Source organism: Coturnix japonica, chromosome Z (genome assembly GCF_054131305.1).
Source record: "Coturnix japonica strain WE chromosome Z, WE-NBRP24, whole genome shotgun sequence".
Classification (NCBI taxonomy): domain Eukaryota; kingdom Metazoa; phylum Chordata; class Aves; order Galliformes; family Phasianidae; genus Coturnix; species Coturnix japonica.
In genome coordinates, this window is record NC_140702.1 from 40,558,365 (window position 1) to 40,577,184 (window position 18,820).

General features: G+C 39.8%; 1 protein-coding gene across 16 annotated transcripts in view; it reads left to right on the forward strand.

Annotated features, from left to right (window-relative positions):
• TRPM3 (transient receptor potential cation channel subfamily M member 3) overlaps positions 1-18,820 on the forward strand; it is a 399,190-nt gene that overhangs the window by 154,149 nt on the left and 226,221 nt on the right. For 3 of the 16 annotated variants that reach the window (XM_085529720.1, XM_085529721.1, XM_085529724.1), the window contains exon 1: positions 1,690-2,280. The exons of 10 other annotated variants lie outside the window; for them this stretch is intronic. In XM_085529720.1, coding sequence (XP_085385846.1) covers positions 2,191-2,280 — 90 coding nt within the window. In that variant the 5' untranslated portion in view covers positions 1,690-2,190. Of the gene's footprint in view, positions 1-1,689; positions 2,281-18,820 lie in introns of those variants that run through there. 3 more of the 16 variants (XM_085529727.1, XM_085529728.1, XM_085529729.1) reach the window with 1 other exon arrangement.

Below are 18,820 nucleotides of genomic sequence, written 5' to 3' on the forward strand. Positions count from 1 at the left end.
TTTACTGACCTTCAAGGGTGAAGGAAATTTATCAGTGTGGCTAAAGGGTGCAGAGAGGGAGGCAGAGGGAGGAAGGTATAGTCTGGGGAGTACATGTTTCTGATTCTTTTCACTATGAACCTCTGAAGATTAATCTTTGAATAATTAAATTTGAACAGCTAAAACAAAGAAAAGCTGCCATGCTGCAATACATTTTAGGGGACATGATATTTAAAGTCACAAAAAGTTTCTGCCTACTTAATTTTGCCACCGTGGTGGCAACTTAGAAGAGTAGTTTCAGAAAATTACATACCTTGTCATGTTCCATTTTTTTTACCAAGTTTTTTTCTTCTTTTATAAAACAAGTACATTCAGGGAGCTCAACTAAGAAGATAGATATGTAAATTAAAATAGCTGCCCAGTCATAACCAGAAGCTCATCTGCACTGGCACAGACATTGTCAGATGTTGCCCTAACCTTTCTGTTCCACAGATTTCCCAAGATTCATAGTTTTGTGATGTACATTGGGTGAAACAGATGGAAGAACTCCTCTGGTACATGGTTATTGTTGCTCCATGTTCAGGGCTGTTCTCTTCTGTGCAAAAAACAATGGGGTCAAATAACAGCCTTCAAACAGTTCCAGAGAGGGTACAGTGTTGTGGGGCTGGCTGGGAAGTGCATGTTAAAAAAGCAGCATAAAGGTACTGCGCATCCAGTTCAGTGCAATTTAGCTCCTTCTACATAGACCCCGATATACTTGGGCTTGGAGAATGTTAATCCATGTGCAAGGGCAAGACTTCATCTAGAGGGATTCACTAGGTTGTAATCATCAATCCTTACCTTTCTCTATTGGTACAACTGCTGTATTTTTAGGATCCTCCATTTACTTTGGAGGACTTGATGGCACTGGCAGCTGTACTGAGTTTACTGTTCTTTCCCAAGTTGTTTGTCCTTAATAAAGCCTTAAAAATTGAACCAAGAGTATTGCTTCATAATAGACAGTTTGATTAATGAGAATAAATCATAAATGGAGAAGTAATATGTACACAACAGGGAATAAAAACTTCAGATCAGTGAAAGCTAGCCAAGTACATTTTCTAGCCATGTTTTACATCCTGAGATATGAGAGATTTAAAGCTCTCCTGAGAATTGGTAGTTTTCCTCCATACTTAGTAAAAATTGGTTACTACAGGCAAAATAAAGTCTCAGCAATGCTTTGCAAGGCATTTCTGTTTGTGCTTAGTAACTCTTCGTTCATGTAATCCCCAGGAATATATAAATACAGGAATGTGTATTTCTCCTTTAGGTAGAAAGCTAGCATTAAGAATACATTCTTTACCTGGGAAAACCAGGTACCACCCACATGGAAGTGTGCTTTACCACGTTTCAATTGCTCCAGCATTACAACTTCGTGTGATCGCGCATCTCTAAAAAGAATTGTTCTGCATATAAATTTAGTTACTACGCTGACCTGAATTCTGAACTTTTTTCACCAGGATGTTCATGCCAACACTCAGACTGTAGCATAGCTTCTAAATGCTGCCACTCGCCGCTAGTGCACCCATTCTGTGTGCGATCGATGAAACTATGCTTCCTAGGTGCACTGTATCAGTAAATCAAGAGTGTATTAATTTTTTCCCCTCTCAGTCTTTGCTGCCTGAGCGCTGGCCCCTCCCCTCATGTCGGTTTCCCTCTCCTGGCAATGCTTTGGGGAAGAAAGTACAAGCACCCCTCCGCCCGCTGTATTTAAATTCCCTCCTTTCTGCTCAGCTTTCCGCCCAGGGAAGCGGAGCAGCGAGGCGGATGGCACCGCTCGCCTGGGAGCGGCTAACCTGGCTGCTCTTACAGGAGGGCAGGAGGGGGAGAGCAGGAGCAGCCGCTCTCCCCGCAGCCTCTTTTTTTATGCGGGCTGCCCCTTTCCGCTCAGCCAGCGCAGCCTGCCCCGAGCGGCGGGCCGATCGCCTCCATCCAGCCGCATTTGGTATGCATGAGCACTGCCGTTCCCACGCAGGAGCCCGCTGTCTTAAGGAGGCTCGGTGGCGGCGCGGAGCCGCCCGCCCAGCCCCTGCCCGCGCCCGGCGCGCCCTGCCCTGCCCTGCGGCACCGCGGGCGCGGGCGGCTGCGCGTGGGATGCCCGCGCCCCGGCGGCGGCTGCCGCGGTAGGCGCTGCGGGCTGTGCTGCTGCTCCGCCGGCGGGACTCACGGGGGGTCATGAATCAGACGGACGCTCCCCGGCCGCTCAACTGGACCATCCGGAAGCTGTGCCATGCCGCCTTCCTGCCGTCTGTCCGGCTGCTCAAGGTACGGTGACGCCCTGCTCGGAGTGCCGGTGCCCGCTGGGCAGCATCTGTCCGGAGCACCGCAGGCGATGCTGCTGGAAACTTACTGCAGCAATAGTACCAACTTTCCTTTTAATTACTTCCTCTGCTACCTAGACAACCCCTTGCGACTACCTGAAGATGCTCAAATTGCCTTTCTGTACTCCGGCACGTTTGTCTACTGAAAAAGGCTTGGGAGGGGGGTGGAGAGGGAGCAAGTAGTGGTAGGTATCATCCGTGCTTCCATTTGCCTTGTCTTAGAAAGATGAAGCAGTGAACTTGTAGGGAGGGAGCAGGAATTCATTTCTAAGGCGTGTTCCTTTGTGAGCAGTCTAATGCAGTCTGCTCTTACCCCTAAGAAATAGCCAGCACCTCTCTGACCAGCCTGTAACTGAAACCTCGTGTGAGTGTACACGGCTACCTAGGTTGGCTGAAAGCTCTATATAGGAACAGGGTCAGTCAAAAATTGATAGTGCAGACAGAAATGGTGAAAGTTTCTGATGATGGTTTTGTTTGGCGCGATTTTGAAGGAAGGTGCTTTCTCAGATGGCAGCTATTTGTATAAGAGTGCAGGGCTCCAGGTCTTGGCACAAAGTGTCACTACTACTCCATGTCCCACTGAAGCCTTTATTCCAAAGGTATTTGGAACAGGGTCACAGAATATCATGAGTCAACTTTTGAAGGAAAATTAAGGTTGCATTAAACTGTTCGGTCTTCTTTGTTCTTGGAACTTCTTGATTAATCAGTTTATACAATGAAAATTTAAACAATGTGGTCAGGCTTCTGCACCAGTAGTGTGTTTGTAGAAATGCTGGATTCATGCCATTTATTATCCGTGTTGTCTTGATAGTTTGGGATTGGAATTAATTGGCTTTGTAATTAATATGCAGCCAGGTAAAACATGGCTGCTCTGGTAGTGAGTCGAAACACAGTGTTTGATATAACCACTAGATTTTGTGTGGATAGCTTCAAAATTAGGTCAGTCCTTACTAATGCAGCGTATTTGCACAGCAGTGCACTATATGGTAGTGCAGTTAGGATTACCTTTACAGTCATTGTGTTTTTGGTGCACAAGTGACCATGCTGCGTATAGCAGGTATTTGTCATGCTACAATAGGAAGGGGCTAGCCCAGAAAAATACTGCTGTTTCCAAGCCAAGCGTACAGCTGCTTGGAGGTACTTTGTGAGCAGCTCCAAAGTGTAGATGGTCTAACTTAGACTGCTGAAAAATCAAAACACAACTGAGGTGTAATACAGAACAAATCAGAAGGTGGTACGATTCTCTTGAAAATGCTTTCCCCCAGCTTTCCTCCCCTCCTCTTCTCCACCCTGCACCAGAAGCCTATATCACAATAACCAGATTTTATGAATCGGATGAATATAAGAAAACATATTTTTCCTTGTTTGGGGGGAGGTGAGGGTGGGAGGGCAGGGAAATAACACAGATGTGGGAATTTTATTAACATCTTCAATATCACAAAAGAGTCTGCAACGTTTCCTTTTTAGCAGATGAATGTTGCCCCCTGTGTATGGTTTCTCTTCATTGCACATGTTTTAAGGGTGAACGTCATGATTAATTATTAAAAGAGCTGACTAAAAATGATTTTCTGAAGCTACTGCTATAACCCTTTGGGGACAGTCAGGGAGTGGAGCTGGCAGACTGAGTAACAGTAGGGCAAACAGCCAGAGATAGGCAACCTCTGCACTGAGAACTGTGTGAGGAGTGGGAGAGACCACAGTGAGGAGACAGCCCAGCACCTTCCTGAGCTGATGAGCAGAGCTGATTGATTAGAGGGAAATGCACATAACAGCATCTTCATGGCTCCCAATCAGATTATCATACCAACTTTTATCTTTGTCTTCTATTGCTTAATGTGCTTAAAGTGCGTCATTCAATAAGAATGGGGCCCCATTGTTCCAGTTCCCCAAAAGAGCTGAACTGGGAGAATTCTCCTGTCACAAATAGGTGGTAAGGAAAAAAAGTGATTTCAGTGGTAGCGAATTACCAGATAAGCAGTGTAAGTATTTTCATGTTTCTCCTCCAGGTATTTAAACATTTTTTGTGTTCAGTCCTGTCAGAAGGATGTCTGTATTTAATTCCCTTTTGTATCTTTCTCTCCTCACAAAACATACACACAAAAAAACTAACCCAGAAGCTTGCCTTTTTCCCCTAGATGAAAGATCCTTTGGAATCCACAAACATAGGAAAAGCAGGTGTGGTCTTAGTTCATTTCAATTGCTTGATTTCCAAGTAGATTTAGAGGTTTTAAGGGGTAATGCAGGATCACCCCTTAGTAGACATCTAGCAGATCTCTCAGTGAAAGAATAACTGCAAAAAATTATACGTGATATGCACATTTTCTTATTAGCTGTTTTACTTCTTTATACCAAATTCTGTTTCCTCATGTGATGAAGTAAAGGAATATAAAATATCATTATATCTTTGACTTTTCCATTCTTTCAGTAACTGTATGACATGAAGTTCAAGAATACGTCTTTGTCTGAATTTGTAATAAATGAGAAGAATCAGAGGTTTTACATGTGGGAAAATCATTGTGGTATGATGTGGACCTCAGCAGTAAACAGCAAGAACTTTTTGATTAATTCCACGTCTTCTGAATAAGAAAATTAAATATATAAAGTAATTGTAGCATCTGCGATTGCAAACTGAAGTATTTAGATGAATGCTGGTGTTGAGGACTTCTGTGGAGGCTTCCCACTTCTTATTATTAACAGATTCAAAAGACTGATTTAAATTAAGTTATAAAATATGCTAATCAACAGGTAAATTCTGCCCTTCCTTTTTGTTGAACTGGAGTGCAGTGCTCAGGTGCCTGAACTGACAGTTGATTTGTCTCTGACCTGGTTTGATGTAAATAAAGTAGGATTGTTTGCAGATGCCAATAGGCCCAGCAGCTGTTTAACTCAATTCCCTGTGCTTTTCTTCCAGGCATGTGTTTCTGTTCTAAACCGCTTCACTAAAACGCTCATGTTTAGGAATGGTTTTATAATCCTATTTTCTCAGTAGCTTTGTTTATTTATTTGTTTACTTTTCTAACAGGCACGGAGAGTAATAGGAGCTGTTATATCTGAAGTACAGATTGAAACAAACTATTAGAAGGCATTTTTACAACATGTGTAATCAACTCATTCTTCACTGGTACCATTTTCCCCCCTAATAATTCTTTTCCATAGCACATTCCATTCTAGTATTTTCTGTAGTTGTCTCAGTACGCTTAAAGGCATGCTAACTTATGTGTAATGCCTTCCCATCTGAAATAAGAGGATTAAGAAGTGCCTGGAGGACGTGTTCTGAGAGGCCGATTTTGTCTTAGAGTGAGCAACCAACATTTTTCTGATGTGATATGATTGGTTTCCAGATGGGGCTTCCCAATAGTGACCATCAGGTTTCTGTTCCTCTACTTGAGTTGGGTTTTCCAGCTTCCTTCTGTGTTGTTTTTTGTTTGTTTGTTTGTTTGTTTTTTGTTTGTTGGTTGTTTTGTTTTGTTTGTTTGTTTGCCCATGTCTTGTTACCCAGACTGATTTATTCCTTAAGAACTGTCAGGAATCCTGCTCCACTTTGTGCCATTGTCCATTTGCAGAAAGCTCTGGCAGTCACATTTCTGTTTGTTTTATGGTGAACGAGAGTTTTTGAGTCTCCATATGTTAGAAGAAGAGATGGCTGTGCAAGGAAGGAAGCCAAGTCCAAATGGAAGAATTTAGAGAAAACAGACATTTTAGAGTAATGTTGTATGCTCATTAAAAATTGATGAACGACGTTATACTGAAGACTTCACTTGGAAGTCTACTCTGTGCCCTAGGAGGGATTCCCAGTATTGCACTTCTGCTTGAGACAATCTTACATAATGACACATGTCAAGGGACCAAGAAGTGAGTAATGCATACTAGACAAGACTGAAAAATAAAAGGATTGTAATGTTCAGTGTTCTTAACAACACTGATCTAGAGAAGTGGCTGTGTAGAAGTACTGTGCTGAATATTCAGATAGCAACAAATTACCAAGGTATTATCATACCCTATTTTCATTAGTAAGTCTAACAAAGTTTTTTTATAGGGAATTATAATTGCATGTCAGTAAGTAGTGTTGGAAGGCAAGAGATCTGGAAGGGATCTGAAAGGAAACAAAATGAATCAGAAGAAACACCAGAGAAAATGTTTTGGTTATTGTTTGCCAGCCTATAACTCAGTAAAAATGACTACTCAGCTCTATCCAGTAAATACAAAGAACACTTACTTAACCTGGGCAGCACCCTCATTCAGCTCAAGAAACATTTGACTGAACTAAGAGGAATTCATGAAGTAACTCAGAAGACTGGAGAAAACAAAAAAGCTGAAGAGTGGTTCATTGGGATGAAACGCGGTGGGTTTTTTAGGCATGGCAATGCATGCGTACTGCCTTCTGAAACTTGGTGAAGTCTCACTGCTGCTTGATTGCCAAATACAGTTCAATTTCAGGGTATTTGAAAAAAAAAATAATGATTTGGTAAAATGAAAGAACATTTTACTTCTCCAGAATGATGGAAGAATGAGATGCATTCTCTGTGAAACAGTGCTTTTGAACACTTCACTGTAAGAAGTTGTCACAGTAAAAGAGAAAGGAAAATAGTGTTATTGGGCTGACAGAATAGTTTTTTTTTACTCAGGGAAGGTGCTTTTGATAAGAAAACGGTTCTGTAAGATGATATTAAAGTGGATTTGTATGCTGTGTTCATGAATCAGTAGTATTACTTTTAGATTGTATTATACACTTAAGAAATAGAAAGGCTGGCTTTTTATGCTATTTTACTCATTATCAATGAAAAAAGCACAAAGGCAGACAAATTGTAAAGAGTTTTTTTTATTTTTTTTTTTCTGTTAACCAGTCTTCTGATGTCCAGTTGGCAGTGGGCTCTTCTGATTTCTCACTGCTTAAGAATTGATTCAGATTATCTTTTCAGCTAATTTACCATATCCACACATCCAACTGCTACAGAATGAGAGGGCAACTTTACAAAATCCCAATGGAAAACAGAGGTACTTGGAATGAATCCTAATGCATATTGATATCATAAGCGAGTTAGCACATTAAGTGTTTCTGAAAGTAATATGCACCAAACTGACTATAAAATGAAGGCAGTAACTTACCTGTGCCTTGCACTTAGCTGCTTTCCAGACTTAAACTGTAATAAAGAATGAGCTTCCACCTGTAATTCCTTCAGGAGAACTGGATGAATTCTGGAAAGTAATGACAATTCAGCCCATAGGATCAGACTGCTTAAAAGATAACCATGTAGAAAATGTCAGACAGTGTAACAGTTTTCTTGTAAATTTGCAAGTGGAAAATATAATCACACCTCTCTGTATGGTGGGATGCAGTAGGCAGATGAGTTTCGAGAATACATATGAATCCTCTTCCAAAAAGAATTATTTGTTAGCAACCTTCAGTTTTCTTGCCAGGAAGGCTGTAGTTATTCCTACTACAGATGTAGGTATTCTTATTCTAATTCACAATTTGTCTTTAGAAGTCCCAAATGTACATCACCAGCTTAAAAAAAAACCACAACAAACAACCCTACTTTTTCTCTGGTGCTATGGTCCTGTGCCATCAATCTCATCATTTAAGTATGGTGGAAGAGAATTCCCAGCTAGAGTATTGCTGAGTCTTTGCAGTTTTATATTTCTTTTTTCAGGAACTTCATTTAGTGCTTCAAATCAGCAGAGTAATGGATATTGCAGTGTAGCTTCAGGCCACCTTTGCACAGCTGTGCTTGTATCACTGCTATGCAGCTGTTAGCTCTAGAACTATGCATTTTTTCAAGCAAATAATGTCTGCATGATGAAGATGTTTTTGCAGTGGTGCTCAAGAAGTGACAATATGCTATAGGGGTCTGCTTGCTCCCAGTAATATCTTACTGCTTGAAGTTATCTCAACAAATGTGAGACGAGCCAGTCCTTCTCATGTGCTGACTGGGCATGTTCACGCATAAAGAGTAACTTACAGGTAACACTTCTTTTCAAAAGGAAGAAAGTGTTTCAGATCTAAGATGAAACAAGGCTTGTTGGAAGTTTTCTTTATTGATTAAACCATCTTATCCCAGTCAAGATAAAAGAAAGGGAGAGATGAAAACAGAACATGTAGTCCATTCTCTCTGCAGCAGAAGTCAAGTTTCCAGAGGACTGCACATATGCAGAAGAGTGCACTGAATGCAGTTTAAAAGAAAGCTGTAATCTACCAAATTCTTATGGAGAAAAAGTAGTTGAGATTTCCAGGATGGAAATGGCTGTGTGAATGCTGTTTCCTCTTTAAAACCAAAAGGTTATAGGAGAAGAAGGTGTGCTTTTTTTCTTCCTACGTACATCACCACTGAGAGAGTCCTTTTCTAAAACACAGGAAAGGTTATGTTAAGTTTGCCATCCTGTTGCAGCACTCAGGTAAAGAGACTCTTGTGTCTTATAAAATTAGGATCCCGCAAATGCTAGATTTTCATGAGTATTGTTTGGCTGTTCTTTCTGTAAATACACAGTCTATATTGGTGATTTTAACAGTGGGTTTTCACCTTCTGGTGTACTACGTGGCCAGTAGGCCAAGTAAAGAAGATGAGGCATTAGAAAATTAATGACAGGAGACTGACATTTCCTGCATGCTAAGGCACTTGACTCTTAAATGATATTTGCTTTCTCTGGGGCTCAAATTTTTTCAAATTTGAGTGCTCACAGAAGGTGTCAAATGGCTGCAGCACCCACTGGCCTTTGCATGAATTGAGAATGCATGAAACACTGCAGTAGACTCAGATATCAGAAAGTAAATGGAAATTTCTTAATTTCTGCATGAGAGATGACATTATGGTCTTTCTCCAGAAACATTTTTTAAAGTTATAATTAGCATTTTTTTATTTATATTAGTGAAACAGGAAAAAAGGGGGGGGGGGGGGGGGAAGAAAGAAAAAAGAAAAATCTGGTTCTGAACTGTTTGTTTTACTTAAAAAAAAACTGTAAATGCTACTGGGTACAGAAGTAATGCAAGCAATATGTTGCAAATACTAATGTGTTAGTAAAATCCTCTGTTAACAATGTAAGGTTTTAGTGTTGTTCTGCAATACCATCCCATATGTTTGAAAGGGTGCCATGCAAGCAATTCAGGCCACAGGACCACAAAGGGAAGCTGAGTGGTTTTATTCCACCAGAAATGCTAAAAAGACTGTGCTACAGTGTAAAAAGAAATGCCTTTGGGGCTCTGGAAATTTGTGTCAAAGCCGGTAATAAAGCACAGAATAAAATCAATTCATCGAAAATATTTTTATCCCCCCCAAATAGTGTGATGACATGAAACAACCTGACAAAGTGCCTTTTATGGGTGCCAAAAAAGCAAAGAAAACACCAGGATTCTTATGCTGTAATTAGAACAACCGTCAAGCTGATTTTATGTTAGTGAGAAGGTGATGCAGCAAAAGCTTTGTCTTTCAATTACCTATTGTTCTTGAGCTGTTGTTGATAGATTCAGAGGGTAGACGTGATTCCTTACAGATCAACTGCAGGTAGACTTCATGGAGGATGCAACACATTTTGCTAGCTACAGAATGATACCATTTTTGAAAGCATCTCTGTGGTTTGCTAAATTCTCATGTCATGTTGCCCCTGGGTCTGTTGTAGTGCAGTAGCTACAGTAATGGGAGGACGGTTGGACTAGATGATCTTGTAGGTCCTTTCAAACCTTGTTATTCTATGATTCTATGAGCATCACACTTCAGTTTCCCATACTATGTCTTGAAGTGCATCTTTGCATACAGCTGGAGAAGGAGACCAAAACTGCTGCTGAGGGAACTAATTATGGATATCCTGGGATATCCAGATTGGCTTTTCTATAACTGCATGTTTCTAAGCTTTCTGAATCAGAGAAGGCATCTTCCAAACACAGCTATGTTCAGCTTTTGAGTCCAGTACTTCAAGTAATAATGTCTTATGAGGGATGCTGTATTTGGTTTTAAATAAATAAATAGATAAATAAATAAGGTTTTTGTTGTTTTGGTTTGATTTTTTTGGCTGTGCATTCAATGTTAGCATGTAAAAACCTAAACAAAATATAACCACTTTTCTTGTTGTTTTTTTGTTTGTTTGTTTTGGTTTGGTTTGGTTTTTCCTTGTATCTCTGCCCAACTCCCTCCTAACCCATTTGTGAACTGCATAATTCCCAGCTAGCTAAGCCTTGAACTGCTTAGCCTGTATTCATAAAGAAGCAGTAGTGACAGGTTACTGGTAGTGACAGATTATAGTAGCAGTAATGAGGACAAATGATTTACCACCTGTAGGCTGATAACTGACCCACAGAAGTTGCTTGCTGTATCTGTCCACTGACTGGACTACTGCAATATGTATTATTTCACACAGGTATTTAAGCTTCTGAAGGCATAACCCACAAAGGCAATCTTTTACAATGATCCTATCTATGCCACCAGAAATATTTTTCTGACTATCTGCCAGAATCTTTGTTACTGCATTTAAAGCCTGTGTTTCTTTGTTTTGTCCACTGTAAACACAGAGGATGCAGCCTTTTGTCTTCAGTATTTCCTGTGTGATGTTTGGAAAGTGGATAGTTTAATAGATCTGTTCATTTCATAAGGCTCTTTGTCATCTTCCAACATAGACAATTAGTTTATTTCTTCTTATTTCAACCACAGAAGCTGAACAGAGATTCCCTCCCTGCTCACTCTTTCTCTAGTCTTCAGGAATCGTACTTGAAAGGCCACTGGAACCTGAAGGACTTCTGCTCAACCTTCCACAACAGTCTCAGATCTATAAATGGAGGTTGATGAGGAAATGGAAGATATCATAACCAAAGCTATCTTGGTCCTCATTCATGTGTATCTCACAAAGACACTAAGTAACATTTCTGTTAAATTGCCTACCAAACATTTCTAATTTATCTGATTTTATAAGAAGATGAGGTGACTACCAAAGGAAGAGTTTTGGGGTGGCACAATCTCTTTTTGTTTTCACAGTAGAAATATTCTTTTCGTTTCTTTGCATAGTAACAAGAACAATGTTTTTAAATTGTTACATTATGAAAGAAATTTTAAAACTCAGTGTGGGGTAAAATCAGCATTCCAGCCCTTTCTGAAGACATGGAACTTAAAATATACATATTCTACCTCCATTACATACATATGAGGAAATGTAGCATGTCTGTACACTGCTCTGGAATAAAAGGTGATTTTATCCTTCTAAAACGAATCTGGAAGGGGAAAAATGTGGTTTTCTCAGACATCCTAGTGGGAAATTAAACATAATCAGGTTATATTATCTTGATATATGTGATTATTTAAGAATAATTTAAAGATAAAGATATGATCTATTAAGCCCAAAATATCCTATTCAGTTACTTATTAATGATAACTGTGGGAGCTTTAGCTTATTCAAGATGGGAATACTAAATTGTTCAGAGGATTGCTTCTGCTAAGAAGCTGCTGACTTCTATTGCTAACATACAAGGATGAGTTCCTTTCTTTCTATTACCTTTGTTTCTTAAGTAGTGCAAATTTCTGTTTTTATTTAATGTTCAGAAATTCTCACGCTCTGCTGAAAAATCCCCTGATAAAATAGATGCCTTTCGAGCTGGAACAAATTAGAAGAAATACGTATTCACCCAATACTGCAGTTTTCTGGGAAGGTGGCTATTATAGGAAGTCTAAGTAAGTTCTGAAACTGAAAAAATTGTTTGCATCAAATTATATGATAAAATTAACATCTCAGCACCTTGAAATATTTTAGCACAAGTAACTCTCATTAATTTAGTTGGGACTCGTCTGCAATCCAACTGAGTCAATGGAAACACTTTCACTGGCACAAAACTTACCTGCCAGATATCAGAGTTTGAACTTTGAAGCAGAAACACTGTAATAGACTAATGTATGTATAATGTACATTCTTTTATTTTCATTTAAAACTGGGCATACATTCAGGCATTTCTGCTGCAAATAGTGTGCTTAACTAATGCTGCCTTTTTTTTTTCTTTTTTTTTTTTTTAAATCTCAAATCCTTAAGTCCACACTCCCCTTAAAGTAAATGAGGAGGAAAAAAAGCTCTAGGAAACTACTTCATATTGTAAAATAAATGAGTAACTGAAGAAAAAAATGTTAATTTACTTGAGTAGAAGAATAGCATAGAAACAAATGTTTATTTCATTTCCTTTGAGGATTCATGGCAGCAACAGCTAAACCGTGTTTATGTGTCTAGTCTTTGGAACTGCGAAGTGAAGTTTTCTACTTTAGGCTTGTTTTATGGAGTATTCTTTATTTCTTTCCTTCTGTGCTCACTTAATACAGCATTACTTCCAGATTCTTTGTGGCAGTCATCTAGACCCTAATTCTGCTCGTATCACTTGCTATCTGAAAGACTGAAGTCATTCCACATCCGGAACACTTCTTTCACAGACGTGGCTCAAGTCTAGCTGATATGGTAGTTGGACCTCAGTTCTAGGATTTAGTTTTTTCTATGACCTCAGCAAAAGCAAAATTATTAGGGCAACACCATCTGAACTAAGCTGGCATGTCTCTTCTTCTATAGCATCCCTTCCTCATGCAAAAACTCTATAGAATGCAGTGGATGTATGTGTGCAGTCGAGAAGGAAGTGTCAAGCAGAATAAAAATCCCAGTTTCGAAGTATCTGTTAGGTATCATGGTCAGTAAAACTAGCATTAATATTCTCAAATTTGCTTTATAATGCTTTATTTTTGTGTGATCAAAATTAATATTCTTTGACTGTGGATTAATTTTTCATAAGCTGCTCTGGCAACATTCTCTGTAAATAAAAGTCTGTCATAGCCTGTTAGCTTGTTTTTTCTACAGCTGAAAAACACAAAATTGCTAAAATGTTAATCTTATAGTATGTCTGTACCAAAACTGCACCGTTTGCATTTTAGGTTTTTCTGGATTTCCTATTGTGTGCTTCCATGATGCAATAGGCTGTGATTCTCAATCTCAGGTTTGAGATCTTCCTCAAGTACTCAAAGTGGCTGTCATTAAAACACTTACTTCCTGCTATGAAGTGTCTTCTAGCTCATTGGGAGGCCATGGGTAGTATATCATAATGCATTTGGCTCAGTACAAAAAAAAAAGAAGAATGCAGTAAGGAATGAAATACCCATAATTAATTCACGTAGCTGATACATGATCTGAGTACTCTGTGAATACATAAATGCTAAAATGCATTATCCTTAAGGCAGCAAAAATTATATTATCCCTCTTGTTTGGATTACTTACATATTAGTAAGTCCATGCTCATCCTGGATTTTTTAACAAATTCTAATCAAGTTCATCCTCTTACTAATTGTTGTTTGCTATCTTCCTTTCTAATACCACTCTATAGATAGCAGATTACTAGTCCCAGGTCTGAGTTGAAATTGATTAGGCAGTATAGGTATGTGTGCTTTCCTGTTCGCTAATTTATTATTAATTTTAGAATTAAAATCATTCATTTTAGAAACAGTGATGGTAGCTGGAGGTTATGATGGAAGGACCTTAGCAGTAGGCTCTTGCAGCAAAGAGGGTCAGATTTATCCTGCAGTGCATCAGGAATGTAGCCAGCAGTGGCCAACGGAAGCAAACTTCTCTATAAGAACACATATAGGTACTGGATCCAGCTGTAGGGACACTGCCTACTTTCCTCCTCCGTCTGGACTGTCACAAGCCCATGGGACTGGATGGACACCATCCTAGCATGCTGAGGGAGATGGCAGGGGTGATTGCTGAGCTGCTCTCAGCCATCTACCAGCAGCACTGGAGACATCCCAGAGGATTGGAGGCTTGACAGTGTGACTCCCATCTACAGGAAGGGCTGTAAGGAGGAACCAGTGAACTACAGGCCAGTCAGCCTGACCTCTGTACCAGGGAAAGTTATGGAGCAAATCACCTTCAGTAGGATCACACAGTGTCCAGGGGATCAGGCCCAGCCAGCACAGGTTCATCTCCTTCTATGACTGGGAGACCAGACTGGTAGATGAGGGAAAGGCTGCTTATGTAGTCTAGCTAGATTTCAGCAAAGCCTTTGACATGGTCTCTCACAGTATTCTCCTGGGGAAACAGGCTGCCCATGGCCTGGACAGGTATACCCTTCTCTGGGTAAGGAACTGGCTAGAGGACCGTGCCCAGCAGGTAGTGGTTAATGGAGTTAAGTCCAGCTGATGACCTGTTACAAGTAGTGTCTCCCAGGGGTCAGTACTGGGGCCCATCTTAATATCTTTATTGATGACCTGGATGAGGAAATTGAGTGTACCCTTAGTAAGTTTGCAGTTGACACCAAGTTGTGAGGTGGTGTTGATCTGCCTGAGGGTAGGAAGGCCTTTCAGAGGGACCTGGATATATTGGATTGCTGGGCTGAGGTGAATGGGATGCAGTTCAACAAGGCCAAGTGCTAGGTCCTGCACTTTGGCCACAATAACCCCATGCAGCACTATAGGCTTGGGGCTGAGTAGCTGGATGACTGTGAAGAGGAAAAGGATTTGGGGGTGTTGGTCAATTCTTGACTGAACATGAGCTGACAGTGTGCCCAGGTGGCCAAGAGGGCCAATGCTATCCTGGCCTGCATTAGAAATAGTGTGGCCAGCAGGAGCAGGGAGGTAACCATCCCCCTGAAGTCAGCTCTGATGAGGCCACACCTCAAATATTGTGTTTGGTTTTGGGCCCCTCATTGCAAGAAAGACACTGAGGCCCTGGAACATGTCCAGAGTAGGGCTACAAAACTGGTGAGGGATCTGGAGCACAAGTCTTAGCTGAGGGAGCTGGGATTGTTTAGCCTGGAGAAGAGGAGGCTCAAGGGTGACCTCAGTGCACTCTACAACTTCCTGAAGGGAGGTTGTGATGAGGAGGGGCTTGGCCTCTTCTCTCAGGCAACAAACAGGTCCTGAGGAAATGGCTGCAAGTTGTGCCACAGGAAGTTTAGATTAGATATCAGGAAAAACTTTTTCTCTCAGAGAGTGGTCAGGCACTAGAATGGCTGCCCAGGGAACTGGTGGAGCTGCTGTCCCTAGCAGTGTTCAAGAGGCATCTGGATGAGGAGCTATGAGATATGGTTTATTAGCCTGTGGTAGCAGTGGTGATGGGAGGACAGTTGGACTGGATGATCTTGTAGGTCTTTTCCAATCTTGTGATTCATTGACACCCAAACCTGAAATTTGTGGGCATGTTGTAACGAGTGTGGCAGAGGTTGGTCAGTGAGCTACTGCATGGGTTTCTTCAACCAAAGGAAGGGAAAGTGGAGAGGAAATATTTTTTCTAGTTTTCTGTATGTAAGCTATATTGCCATGCATGTTGCCATATAACTTGCATACATATATAGCTACACTGTATAAACTTGTAGCAACAGGCAGTTTTCAGAAAGTTTGTACAGCCACTGTGTCTGTTACTCCTTAGCATGCTAGTTGTTGAGCTAGCAATTTCTATAAGCTACTTGCTGTCAAGCTGTTTGTTATCTGTGACCTAGTTCATTTCAAATCAAATACTTGTTTATGCACAGTGATGCACAGAAAATCTCTAAGTCATTTCTTTGGCAGAACTGTTTTTGATAAGTCCTTATGAAGAGAGATAGAAAGAAGAACCCTAAAAGCCCCCAAGCAGGATTTTGTATTCAGGCTTTGGTTATTTCCTTCCCAGAGAGAAGAGCACAAGAATCCTGATTGCCTTAGTGTTAACAATAAGGATATGCTGCTTGTATCTATGCCAGCAAAAGTGATAGGTGAAAGTGTCCAGGCCTTCATGTGTCATAGGTTCCCTTTGGGTGGCAGGGGCAGTTGTTGATGCAGGTCATAGCACAGTAGGAATTGGCACCCCCTGGGCAAATTCAGTGGTCACAAAACCATTGGAGTCAGATCTCCCAGCTTAGCCCTGGTCATCTCTACTGAAATGGCCTCTATCCTACCTGAGCTATTATGGGAACATTGCTGCCATTTGATTTTCACAAACAGCTTCATCCTTCTTACTATGAACCATGACCACTGACACAAGGTCACAGTTTCCAGAGAACTGCTCCAGGTTTGTACACGTAGATTTAGAGATAGGGCTTGCAGTAGGAGCAGGAGGTGTTAAAAAAGACTACAAGGCTGTGACCTGCCTCTGTCAGACCTGGTCCCAATTAAAGGTAGCCAAACCCTGAGGAGCTGGCGAAAAGGTTGCAGCAGAGAACTACACAGAAAAATGTTTTCAGGCAGGTCAGGGCAGTCAAAGATTGTGGATGTGCTCAGGGCCACTGAGAAACTGCACTGAGATGCAATGGTGATCAAAGGTATATATATATATATATATATATATATATATATATATATATATATATATATTTTTTTTTTTATTTTTTATTTTTTTTTTTTGGAGGGAAGAAAAAACCCCCAAGAGAGTCTTTCTAATCTCATTTGAATTGGTTGCTTATCTGTATTTTCTTCATATAAGAATTTAATAGAACTTAGTAAACCATTTCATTAGTTCCCTTATATCTTCATCATTTTCTTTAGTTAGGCAATGTAAGTACTGTTATTTATACTGTTATTTCTACACTCAAATAAAGTGTATTTTGGAAAAACGAATTTGTAAGAACTGAATTATGTGTTACAATGAATTTACACTGCAAGTGACTATATAGTGGAATATTTCAAGGAATGAATGATCCCTCTTGCAGAATGTACTGATACATATAAATATGAGGATTAACTAGATTCTAGTACACCTTTAGATTGTGGCTGTCACCACTGAATGTAAAGCAGTGATTAGTGATATGTACAGAATAAAATTTTCCTACTGCAGTGAAAATGCAAATGAGTATTCTCCATGAACTTTCAACTTTGCTATTCCTTTTCTAAGATATATCGTATCTTTCTGGAATAAAAAAAGTAAGCATTTTTTCTTAAGTATTGGTATCAGAGCTTATAACTGTCAATGTTACCTTGTAGAGAGGGCTCTGGCTGAGCTGTATGTATTCATAAATATTCTTGTACATCTCCTAGTCATGGTTCTGTCTATGACTTTGTGCCTTGTAATGGTTGTGGATGAAATTTGAAGAAGGTGATGCAAGAGTTCAAAATTACAGTTATTAATTTTGCCATAGAAGGATGAGGAAAATAAAATCTATATCTGCTGTTTACACAGTGAACCTAAGAATTCTTCATCAATTTCCATCCTTTCCATTGCTATGTATAAGAGATATCAAAACTCAATCCTTCTGATGCAGGAAGGTTTCAGATGCTCTGGAAGACTTATCTTCTCTTCCTCTTGTTTCCATCTTTACTTGGAATTGGTCAAAGTTTTTCCTTTTCTTCTCCTTTACATGAAAGATGAGCTGGTGATGGCATCTGGAAACAAAGTACAAACTGGTGGTCAACTTCTCTAGATTCTTGGGGATCATATCCAGCATGCTGAAGTAGCAATATCTACATTTCTTTCTAGAGCTAGAAGGTCCAGTAGATGCTTCCACTTCTGAAGCACACAAGAATATTTACCTGTAAATTTTATGAGGCTATATTCAGTCAGATGGCATAGCAGTTGTTCATCAGTTCAGATGCCTTGGATCGTGGTAATGCTTTGAGGTCTGTAGTTTCTGTCCTTTGACATATGACGAAGGTATTTATGAGGACTGAGTATTTGTTAACCATGTTATCTGGTTAATTTCTAAATAATGATCTCCTATAATCTGAAGGTCAGACCATGTGGTTTGTTGTTCTGAATGGATTCAGTTGGAGTTGGAGAAATATTATTTTTCTTAGTAAATACGTGGTGTTCTGTATAATGAAGAACAGAACTTCTAGTACTGATTAGGTTTAAAAAAAAAAAAAAAAAAAAAAGTTCATACCAACATTACACCAACAATCCTGGATTCAAATTGAAGTTGCTTTTTATGTAATGTTCAAATATGATGTACTTTCTATCAGTACCTATTATTCCCATTGGCAGCAAGATACCAAGAAACATCTAGTAACTACTCATTATTTTACAGAATTATGTTTGGAGTTACACTCAGGAAAAGTAGTAGGACCCCAGAGTAATATCTTCTCAATTTGAGATGTTTTCACCTTGTATTAGCCAACAAATTGACTAAGAAATCTCCAAAGAGAATCAAAGGGAACAATGTAGGAACATTAGTGATTCAGTAGGTGATTTGTTTAGTTGTGAGCCACTGATCTGAACCAATGCTTCTGTAGGGTCTTAGATGAATTGCATTGCTATTTCTGATGGAATAGAAATCAAAGTTAAGCTTATTCCTGTAATCACTAAATATCCACAACTGTGTCATGGGCAATTTCACATAAACTGTATAAATTTAGAGTGGGCATATATTTGTCAGTGTACAATTACCAGTGTTTCAGGTCTCTAAGAAAGTTTATTTACTCATCTGCATATTCCAGCATTGGCCTAATGCTTCCCTTTGGCAGAAAACATTCTGGGTGGCAGATCTGTTCTTTGTTCAGTTTTGTTTGCTTTTTAAATTTTCTTAAGTCTTTGTTTTGGAACACTCGTTACTATTATATTGGTAAATGCAAGTAACTGTC